Raw genomic sequence first — 12,580 nt, forward strand, 5'->3', positions numbered from 1 at the left:
CCCATAACTATTTTGGTATGTACTTGACCCGATTATGAGCATGGTCCTTTTGGTTGCCTTCACCATAGCAACTGATAGGATGAACTAAGGAGAAAGAGGATTAATCATGATTTATTAATATATTATATGAATAATATATTAAAGGAGAAATCATATTGTTTAATTAATATTAGTCAAGAATTAATTAAGAATTAATTTTGTGGCTAAAAGAGATTAATTAAATAAAGGGGATTGATATTGCAATTATATGATAGTTGCAAATTGGGCTATGGATTCCTAATGGAAAGGGCATTAGACGAAATATATGGGAAGCCCATATGATTTTCGTCCAAGGGCTTTCTAGAGGGACTCCACGGGTTGCTTAAGGCCTAAGCAGAGAATTAGGGTTTCACCTGAAACCCTAGCAGCCCAAAAACGTGGCTAACCTTCTAAGAGAAACCCTAGACGTTTGTGGTGCCTCCTCCTCCCTCTCCTAAGTCGTCTTGTTGCTAGTAGTGTTTGTGACTCCATTAGAGGTGCAACATTTGAGGCACTAAGCTTTCAAAGGTCAAGATCAAGGAGGTTTGTGATTGTTATTGCTACATAACAATCAAGGTAATGATTCTAACCCTGATCATATGTTGATTTCATATTTGTATGCTAGTCAATTAGGGTTTATTTCTTTGGTATTCAATGTTGTATGTTTACTTAGAAAAACCTAGATCAAAGCAATTAGGGTTGCATGAACACCATACGATTGATGTTATGCTCATAACCCAACAAGAACAATTTGGAGAATTCCTTGTGTTATTTACTTTCTGTTCTTTGTTTGCTTAGATTAGTTTACTTTTGTTCTTTATACTTGAAGTGTATCCGATCGATACAAACCTTCAAATGCTATCATAGTAGGTTTTTGATACACTCAAGTAATCATGTCGACCTCCAACAATCTCAAATCCTTTGGTCTCAACAAGATTCCTCCATTTGATGAGCACAACTTTTCCATGTGGAAAACTAAGGCCATGGTTGTTCTTGAAACTATAGACTATGAGATGCGCAATATTGTTGAAAAAGGCCCTCATGTTCCAATGTATCAACCTATGGTCAATAATTCTCCCGTTGGTCCCTTGAAGCAAAAGCCAGAGACGAGTTATGATGATGATGTCAAGAAGCTGCTTAGTCTTGATATGAAAGCCAGGGCTGCGATAGGAAACTCTCTTCCCTATCACGTGTATCATCTTGTACAAAATTCTAAATTAACTCAAGAGATGATGGATATGCTGACAATGGCTTATGAAGGCACCGTGGAAGTCCATGACACAACCATTAACAACCTGAATCGAAGATATGAGCATTTCTTTGCTCAACAAGGTGATTCACTTACCCAAACCTTCAATAGGTTTAACTGCTTGGTTAATGATATACGTAGGCTGGAAACTATCAAGCATTCATCTTAGTTGGTTCTGAATTTTGTCGAATCTCTTGGGAAAAACTGGTAACATCGCGCTGATTTACTTACGAATAATGAAAAGATCAATGCTATGGATCTAAACACCTTGTTTGGAAATTTGCCGAATTACGAAGAGACCAAAGCGCTTCGTAAAGACATAATGAAGGACTCGAACAAGGAAAAGTCTATAGCCTTGGTTTCTTGAAAGGAAGCAATGAAGCACATCAGCGAATCAGACAACTCAGATCAGGGCGAGGAGAGTGATGAAGATCTCACTGATGAACTTGTTGCCAGCGCTGCACTTATTGTCAAGCGTTATGAAGAAAGCAGGTCAAATGGGATTCAAAGAGATCAGTTTAAGGGATGCAATTCAGTGAGAAGGTCTACTTTAGAAAGGAAAAACTCAGGTAATTGTTTTAAGGATGGAAGCCCTGACCATTTTTCCATGGATTGCAAAGAGAAGAAAGAAGCTCAAAGTCCTGAAAATTTTTAAGTGATGTATAAGAAGCTGTTTGCTCATATGAAGAAAGAAAACATCTCTCTGCAAAAAGCCTTCATTGAAAAACAAGAGGATCATGAAGAATGGGTAGAAGAAGAGGAGACATCTGAAGATGAGGGGCTGAATGTTAAGGGTGTAATGGCTCTTATGAATGATTCCCCTGATGATAATATTAACATGTGTAATGCTGATGATTCTCTAGACAATGAAAGCTCTAGACACATGACTGGTTTCAAGTCCCTCTTAACAGACTTTGCAGAGAAGGATGGTCAACTGGTGAACTTTGGTGACAATATGTAACATCCCAAAAATCATAGAAATTTAAAAATTTCAAAAACAACTCATTAACCATAAAGTGTTTACAAAAAGACCATTGTTTCAAAAGTATAATCATAATCAGAGTATCCCAAGATCCAATGTCATAAAAACAGGAAGATGTGCACGATCACGCCTTTGCTTTCCCATCATCCTTTTAAGTACCTGAAACAATAAACTGAAATGTTAAGCCAAAGCTTAGTGAGTTCCCCCAAAGTACCACCACACAACATAACAAATAAAAACACGCAAATATGAGCATTCAGCCTGACTAAACCGCCTCGTAGGGCCTACAACCTATCTGGACCGCTCTTCGGGCCTTTGGACTGACTGGACCGCCTCATAGTGCCTACATTCTATCCGGATCGCCCCGGGTGTCTTGGCCTTCAACACAAAGCAGTATCGCCTCAACCCAACCATAATATGTCGACATATACAACAGATAAACATAAACACATATCCAACAAATACAAGTAATCAAACAGATCTACTGATCTATCATATAACCAACATAACATCATCCTATATACCCGGATACATAAGCTAGTAGGTCGGCATCGATACCTTCAACCCATAAGTACAGTGAGGAAAACTCACCTCTCACTCCGAACCAATCGCTAAATAGGTCTGTGCTCTGAATATCAGCTCTACGTGTCACCTATTCATCAAATAGTGACCAATCTCAAATACAACTCAAAATACCCAAAATACTCTTGGGTCAAACTTGGAAAAAGTCAATGGTCAAAGTCAAAGTCATTTACAACATGTCGCCATGTCGTGGCCACTAAATGACAAAACAGGCGAGTCTCAGCCCAGCCGTCACACCATGGAGACCTAGGCCACACCGTGGGCACTGGGCTCCCAACAACTTAATGGATTAAGTCAATTTCCTTGATCTTAAGGGCTCCAAAGCTCAGATCTGATCCATTCTAAGATCCAAGTGGATAAAGTTTCCAACTTTATCCCTTTAGACTCTTTAAGGGATAGAGATCCCATTTCTAGATCTAAATATGGCAAAAACATAACTTGGTTTAGGCCATTAAGCACTTTCTCTTGAAGAATACTAGATCCCCATTTACAGAATGTTTTTAGCATCAAATAACAACATAAAAATCCTTAATTTCTAGACATTCATGTCCGATGCATGTCTTGGAGTCTATTAGGTCAAAATGAGGGTTTTTGGCCAAATCTTCCATGCATGATGCTAAAACTCCATATTACTCCAGCTTCAAAGCATCAAAGGCCCAAAATGACTTGGATATTCACAAAGTTGCAAACTTTATGAGATCTCATCACCTAATAATCAAGGACATGAAGATTAAGGCATAGAAACCTAGATCTGTTGAAAAATGTCTTTGTATGTGACATTGTATGTAACCATCACTGAAATAAGACGAGCTGTATTTGTATTATCTAACAAATATTATAAGTTATTTCAGGTTGCATGAATGCGTGATCAAAACGGAAAATACAAAAACCAGCGAATGACGAAAACACATATGCGTGACTAAACAGTTTCAACGATATATATATGTATTATATATATATATGTATGTACTATATATATATATATATATATATATATATATATATATGTATGTATGTATTATATATATATGTATTATATATATGTATGTATATATTATATATATATGTATTATATATATATGTATGTATGTATTATATATATATATATATATATATATATATATATATATATGTAATATATATATATATATATATATATATATATATATATATATATATATATATATGTGTGTGTGTGTATTATATATATATATATATATATATATATATATATATATGAATTATATATATATATATATATATGTATGTATTATATATGTGTATATGTATTATATATTCATATATTAGGTGGAAAGGTCAAAAGGAAAAGGGAGGGAAATGATAAGCCACCCCACCCCACGTTTTTTCTTCTACAACTTGCATACACCAACCATTCTTTTCAATAAAAAAGACTAAGTGCTTGAAGACATTTCAAGTATATATGCACATGTGATAGTGTAGGTGATAATGAGAGAGAGAGAGAAAGATAGAAGAGAGTAAGAGAGATTCATATGTTATAGTGTGAGTGTTCATTTTTCTTTGTAAAATTCCCTGGAACATAAAACTCTCTCAATCACCAAACAACAATAACCAAGAACATCAAGATCAACAACAACCAAAAATGAAGAACATTATCAACCATCTTCATCTTCTTCATTCAAACTCAAGGTGTTCATCTTCAACCCATCAAACATCATCATCTTCATAAACTTTCACCACCATCACCACCTTATATCAACCTCCAAACAACCTCAAAATACTCTCCAAACACCCTCCAAGTACCCTCCTTAAACCTCCTCCAAAAACCCTTTCAAATCACCACAACCATCATCACCTTGCTGTTTTTCGACATCAGAATTTGCAAGTTAAGAAAAAATTCACCGAGCACAACTCAACAAGATAATACGGGAGAGATTTGCACCGCAAATTATTCAGGATCTTACCTACATCCAGGAATTTTCCTCGATTTTTTTGACCACTGCAAACCCCAGAGAGACGCGAGAGAGAATTGGCTATCTAGAGAGATTTACTACGAAAATCTATATTCATAACCACCCAAAGCTCTTTCAACATCACCCTCTTTGTTACCTCATACCACCAAAACTACAACCTTATTCCACCTTCTACCACCCTCCAAATACCCACTTCAACCTCATCAAATCACCTTAAAAAAACCCATACCCACATACAAGAAACATTACCCGTGTATTTTGTATCGTTTTGTAAACAATTCATTGTTACATAAAAAGAACTTATTGTTACTTACCGGATTGAACTTTGAACAAATAGAGACACAGTCTATTAAGATCCAGTCCAACCCTAAGCCTGTTAGTCATTTATTTGACTAACAACTTGACAAAACAGTCGTTCCACAAGTCCCGTTCTAACACCACCTACTATATATATTTATATATTTTATTAACGCTTTTTGTCATTTAAATACTGTCATTTATTTCATTTATAGCTTTCAGTCATTTATAGCTTTCCAGTATTTATTTATTCCGCACTTCTTATCTTTCCGCATCTAATCTCATTAAATATATATATCTGTCACCCAGTAACTGGTAACCGAGCCTTTTATTCGTGGTAATCAGATTGTAATATATTTCTAACAATTGGTATCAGAGCTTGTGTGATTTACCTTGAAATTTTTGTCGAAAACTTTTTGTTAGCGTTTATAAACCTTCCATAAGCTTTTCTTTAAAAATTTCATTTTAATATCACTTGTTCAAAATCCTTAAAAAAAAAATTATTAAAAAAATTTAAAAAAAATTTAAAAAAAAAATCTTAAACAAAAAAATTCAGAGCTTGTGTGATTTACTTTGAAATTTTTATCGAAAACTTTTGGTTAGCGTTTATAAACCTTCCATAAGATTTTCTTTAAAAATTTCATTTTAATATCAATTGTTCAAAATCCTTTCAAAAACAAAAATTTTATTATGTCTTCTGCTAATTATTCCAACATGAACTCTGTTTCTATTGCTAACAGCTTGGGATCTGGTTCACGGGCACCCATACTTATTCTTGAAGAGTATAATTCGTGGGTTGGCCGTATGAATCTTCATCTTAACACCATAAGTGAAGATGTCTGGAATTGTGTAGAAGGAACATATGTTACTCCAGAAAATATGGCTACTCTTGCTACAAATCAAGCCACTCTTGCTGAAACCGAAAAAAGGCTGCAACTCCAAGCCAAAAAGGAACTTGTGTCTGGAATTCCCCACAGTATTCTAAGTCAAATGGATGACATAATACTGTTGACTGCAAATCAAATCTGGGAAAATTTAAAAAATCGTTTTTGTGGAAATCAAAGAATTATTGGAAACAAAAGAACATCTGTTTTAAATGAATTCGATAATTTCAAGATGCTTTCATCATAAACCATCCATGATGCTCATGATAGGTTCAATTTTATCATGGTAAAAATGAACAATTTGGGCATCAAAAAGACACAACACGAGATAAATCTCAAGTTTCTAAACAATCTTTACGAAAGCTGGAAGATGGTTAAACTCATCATTCAGGGAAATCCAGCCATTCATACTGAAACTTTATACAATTTGTATGGAGAACTTCAATCGTATGAATCCTCGATTGACCCACCAACCACTACAGCTTTTGGAGGACCACTTGCTCTCGTTTCCACATCTTCTCAAAACCAAACACCTTTTAATGAACAAAACTTCAATCATTTTAATCAGACATCTTTTCAAAACCAACCCTTTTTGAACAATTATTTTGATCAATCTGATTTAAATGATGAAGCAGACTACCAACAACTGTGTGCTTTGGTAGCAAACACAAACCTCCAGAGATTTATTCCAAATCACGGTCAATCGAATTTTAAACCAAATTTTCAAAACCGACCATCATTTGGACAAAATAATTCTGGATTTGAACTAAGACCTCAACCTGTTCAAAACAACTCAGGTTTTCAACCACGACCTTATTTTGGACAAAATTTTCAAAGACCTTCCTTCCAAAACAATTCAAACCAAGGTTTTCAAAACCAGGGATTTCAAAACAATCCCAACTCAAGTCATCATAACAATAACCAAAACAACAGTTTTCAAAACCAAAACAGAGGATTCCCAAATCAAGGTTACACTAATCAAAACAATGGCTTTCAAAACAACCAAAATTTTGGATTCCAACAGAACCCTTCCCAATCTTCCCAACAAATCCAAACTCAAGCTCCTGAAAGACTTCCGATTAAAAGTCAAAAGGATGACAGTGATGAAGAAGTGATCATTTGTCACAACTGCAAAGGAACTAATCACTATGCTAGAGAATGCCGAGCCAAAAACAAAACCAAAGTCAAAGACTCAGCATACTACGCTCAAAAAGCCGATGAATTAAAGAAACAGGAAAATCAAGATAAGCAAAGAGCATTGATGGCAATCCATGAACCAAACGTGGAATACTGGCCAACTTCTGAAGACGAAGCTGACAATGAACCAACACAATCAAACTTCTGCTTCGTAGTTGGTGTTGATAGACCTTCAAGAGCTCCAAACGTCATAGAACAGGTATGGTCTATGATCTCTGAACTTGGTCTTTCGAAATCAATTTTTGAGTCCCATATAACCAAGATTGAGAAAAGTCTAGAAGCTGATCTCAAAAAATATCATGACACAATGATCAATTCCGATATCTGCAAATCTGAGTTACAAACCTTGCAACTCAAATTTGGAGAATCAACAAGGATAAAGAAAAAATTGGAAAGAGACGTTGAAAGAAAATCAGAAGATTATAATCACGTCTTGGAACAATTAAATCAAACCCTAATTCAGAAAAAGGATTTGGAACAAAAAAATCAGTCAGTTATTTCCTCTGAAACAAAAGATGTTTTAGAAAAGGAAATCCTTCAGTTGAAACAAAACTTTCAAGAATCAACTGAAAAATACAAAACTTTAAATGAAAAACTGACTGATTCTTTAAACCAAACCAATTTTCTTGAATCTGAAAACAAAAGATTGATATGGAATATGAATTCTATCAAAATTGCTAGAAAACTAAGTGATGATGTTTTCACCAAAGCAAACACCTTAGGAACTGGCAAAATTGATACGAATTACAGACCAGGAATTGGAAGAGAATCCTTTGAAAATGAACTAGCTAAACAAGAAAACATGACAATTTGTGAAAACTCTAAATCCACTCTTCCAGATCTTTTCACATCTGCTAATGATGAAGATTCAGATGACGAAACAGTTATCAACTGTAGCCCAGATGACACTGCTTTCACTGTTTCCAAAAAGTCTATCAAAAGAGTTGTAAAATCTGAAACAAACTCTGCTAGTTCTTCAACAAACCAAATCAAACATACCAATGAAGCAACCATAACCCCACTTAACAAACCAAATGCTTTTGAAAACAAACCAAAGAAACCTGTTAAACCATACGTCATACCTCAAAAACAGGTTTCCAAACAAAAACCAAAACCTTTTCAAAAACCTTTTGAAAACCGCTTTCAGGAGATCACCTTTAAAAATTCAATGAACTTTCAAAAACGACCAAATCAGAAAGTTTCAAAACATCATCTTCAAAAAGCCTTTCATAACCGCCAATCACATCCCAGATATGAAGAGAACTTTTCAAAAAAAATTTCACATCTAGGATATCATTCACCAAATCACAGATTTTATCAACCAACGAATTTTCAGAAACAAATCACTTTTTGGGAAAATTTGATAAATAAAATCAAACCTCAACCATTCCATCCTTATAAACCAAACTCTTATAGCAATATGAAGTCAAATGCTACAAGAAGTTCGGTAAACAAAAAACCTAAAATAAAAACAACTAACAAACCAGGACCCATTCAGATTTGGGTACCTAAATCTTCTGTCTAAATTGCAGGTATCTAATGCTGGAGAACCCAAGGATGATACATGGTATATTGATAGTGGCTGCTCCAAGCATATGACAGGAAACCGAAACTACCTTCGTGACTTCAAACCCACCCAAACCAATCAAGACGTTACCTTCGGCAACAACATGACAGCAAAAATCAAGGGTTATGGAAACATAACAAATGGTAACTTCACCATAAAGAAAGTTGTCTATGTCGATGACCTGAAACACAACCTCATCAGTGTTTCTCAACTGTGTGATAACAATCTTGAAGTCCTATTCACCAAACAAAGAAGCTTGATCATGGACGCCAAAACCAAAGAAATCATTGTTGATTCTTACCGTGCGGGAAATATGTATCCACTTGACATGGATCTTATCTATGGTAAACCCGATATATGTCTGCTATCAAAAGCCCCAGCAGTTATCAGTTGGTTATGGCACCACCGCCTTTCCCATCTAAACTTTGGGTACATCAACAAACTGATCGGCGATGATCTTGTTAGAGGACTGCCACTTCTAAAGCTTGATAATGAAACTCTGTGTGCTGCATGTGAAAAGGGAAAACTTTCCAAATCCACTCACAAAAGCATCTCAGAATCTAGTGTATCCGAACCACTAGAATTGCTGCACATAGACCTTTGTGGCCCTGCCAAAACCCAAACCATACAAGGGAAGAAGTACATTCTTGTTGTCGTTGATGGCTTCTCGTGCTTTACTTGGGTCTTCTTCTTAAGACTAAAATCAGAAGCACCTGAAGAGATGATCAACTTCATAAAACAAATCGAACTGAAGCTCAAACGACCTGTTCGAAGAATCCGAAGTGATAATGGTTTAGAGTTCAAAAACAAGACTCTAGATTCATTTCTCAAAGACAAAGGAATTGAACATAACTTCTCAGCCCCATACACTCCACAACAGAACGGAGTTGTCGAAAGAAGGAACAGAACTCTATGTGAAGCTGCAAGATCAATGCTTATCTTCGCTGATCTGCCACAATACTTCTGGGCAGAAGCAATAGCCACAGCTTGCTACACTCAAAATTGTTCCTTAATCCATAAACATCTTCATAAAACACCATATGAAGTCATTAACAACCGAAAACCAAACATCAAATTTTTTCATATTTTTGGTTGTCGATGCTTCATAAAGAACAATAAAGACCACCTCTCAAAATTTGAATCAAGGTCGGACGAAGGAATTTTCCTTGGTTACTTATTTTCTTCAGCTGCTTATCGAGTACTGAACAAACGTACCAGAGTAATTGAAGAAAGTACCGATGTCCATTTCGATGAATTTTATGTCAAGAAATTGGATCGTGAACATTTTGGTTCAAAAATGATCGATAATATTTTTCAAAATCCAATTCAACAAACACCTTCTCCTGATAGAGATATTGAAATCGATCTTGATTTACTTTTTGAACAACCCAAAACCGCTTACAATTCTGAACTTCTAACTACTTCTATTGATTCTACAGGAACAACCACTGAAGGAACTCCACAAACAAACCGAAATGATACAGATCAATTCGAGGGGGAACCACCTACACATACTTCTTCATTGGAACAAACACCAAATCCTCCTTTAAATACCCCATCCCCGAATATCCAAAATAATCCCGATGCATCATTTATGGGGGAACCTTCAAACCTATTCCAAGATGAAACTCCCGGAGAAGAACAATGGGATACTGAAATTCCAATTATTATAGCGGAAGAGAATCGCTTAATAAAATGGACCAGAAACCACCCAACTGACCAAATCATCGGAGATCCAAACTCAGGCATCCAAACTAGAGCCGCAACTTCTAATGATTGTTTATTTGGAGCCTTCTTATCCATGACTGAACCCAAAACCATACATTCTGCTCTCAAAGATCCAGACTAGGTAAAAGCTATGCAAGAAGAGCTAGAAGAATTTGAAAGAAATGACGTATGGAATCTTGTCCCTACCCCACCCGATGTTTCTGTTATAGGTTCAAGATGGGTATACAGAAACAAGACTGACGATCAAGGAATCATTTGTCGAAACAAGGCACGTCTTGTAGTCAAAGGATATTCATAACAAGAGGGAATCGACTACGATGAAACATATGCTCCAGTTGCCAGAATTGAAGCAATTCGCATCTTTCTTGCATATGCTGCACATAAGAACTTCAAAGTATTCCAAATGGATGTTAAATGTGCATTCCTACATGGAGAGTTAGATCGCGATGTATACATCCAACAACCACCAGGTTTCGAAGATCCCAAATTTCCTAATCACAGCTTCAAATTGCAGAAAGCTGTCTATGGCTTGAAACAAGCACCCCGAGTTTGGTATGCCACATTGACAACCTTTCTCGAAGAATCAGGTTTTAAAAGAGGTTCAATCGATCAAACCCTCTTTCGTAAAATCTATAATAAACATCTTTTAATCGTACAAATATATGTTGATGACATTATTTTCGGTTCTACTGATGAATCTTTGAGTATTAAGTTTGCAGATCTAAAGAGCAAATTTGAAATGAGCATGATTGGGGAGATGACTACTTTTCTCGGACTTCAAATCAAACAGTCAACTGATGGCATTTTCATCAACCAAGAGAATTATGTCAAAAACCTACTCACTCGCTTTTCAATGGACAAATCCAATACCGCAAAAACCCCAATGGCTTTTGGATACAAAATCGATGCAGACTTAAATGGCAAACCTGTTGATCAGAAAAGATATCGTGGAATGATCGGATCACTCTTATACCTCACTGCCAGCAGACCTGACATCATGTTTTCTACATGTGTCTGTGCCAGATACCAAGCAAATCCTATGGAATCCCATGTAGTTGCTGTGAAACGCATCTTCAAATACCTAAAAGGCACTCCCAAACTTGGCCTTTGGTATCCAGCTAAATCCGATTTTCAGCTGAACGCTTTCACCGACTCAGACTATGGAGGATGCAAGTTAGATAGAAAGAGTACATCTGGTAGCTGTCAATTCCTAGGAGGTAGACTAGTGAGTTGGACTTCAAAGAAACAGACTTGTGTATCCACATCAACAGCAGAAGCTGAATACGTCGCTGCCGCCAGCTGTTGTTCGCAAGTCATATGGATGCAAACTCAACTGCGAGACTATGGCTTCAAAATTTCACAAATTCCCATATTTTGTGACTCAACCAGTGCAATTGCCATTTCTCACAATCCCGTTCACCATTCCATGACAAAGCACATCGACATTCGATATCATTTCATCAAAGACAACATTCAAAAGGGTCATATCGAATTGCACTTCATCAACACCGAAGATCAAATTGCCGATGTCTTCACTAAGGCTCTCGATGAAACAAAGTTTCAATACTTCCTAGGCCGTCTAGGAATGTTAAATCCAGATAACATCCATCCTTAAACTTTTACTTTTTGTTTGTACAAAAGTGTGTTTATTTTCATTCAAAAGGAAAATTCAAAAACAATTGAAAATTGCTTTCCTTTCAAAAATACCAAAAACATTCAAATAACCAATATTTCCAAAAACATTCAGAAAAACAAATCTTCAAAAAAAAAATTTAATAAAAGACTTGCCATAATAAGCTTTTATAGAACCTTGTGATTAATCTTCTCTTGACTTAATTTTCAGATGCTTATGCTCGATGAAGATTTTAAGTCATATTGATTCTCAATTGGAGTGAAGGTTCAAATATCCTACTTTTCATAATGTATATAACTTTATTTCCTTCGATTTTATTTCATTATTGACGATTTTAAACAATCAAGGGACATAAGGTTAGGAGGTTCAGATGAAAACAAAAACCCATGTGAGAATTTGTGCCTCGTCGATCTAAATCATTGTGGAAATCATTTCTTGTGAGCTTAGGTGTGTCACTATTGCTTATAAGGTATACCCAATTATACCTTGTC

The 12,580-nt window shown here is 35.7% G+C and overlaps 1 protein-coding gene across 1 annotated transcript; it reads left to right on the forward strand.

Moving 5' to 3' along the window:
• The first annotated feature begins 1,001 nt into the window (after positions 1-1,001).
• On the forward strand, positions 1,002-1,436 carry LOC145106905 (uncharacterized). The gene has a single exon (XM_079043826.1). The coding sequence runs from the start codon at positions 1,002-1,004 to the stop codon at positions 1,434-1,436; it is 435 nt and encodes a 144-aa protein (XP_078899952.1).
• Positions 1,437-12,580: the final 11,144 nt, after the last annotated feature.

The sequence above is a fragment of the Lactuca virosa genome, chromosome 4 (assembly GCF_052849685.1).
Source record: "Lactuca virosa cultivar CGN04683 chromosome 4, Lactuca_virosa_CGN04683_v6, whole genome shotgun sequence".
In the NCBI taxonomy this organism is placed as follows: Eukaryota; Viridiplantae; Streptophyta; class Magnoliopsida; order Asterales; family Asteraceae; genus Lactuca; species Lactuca virosa.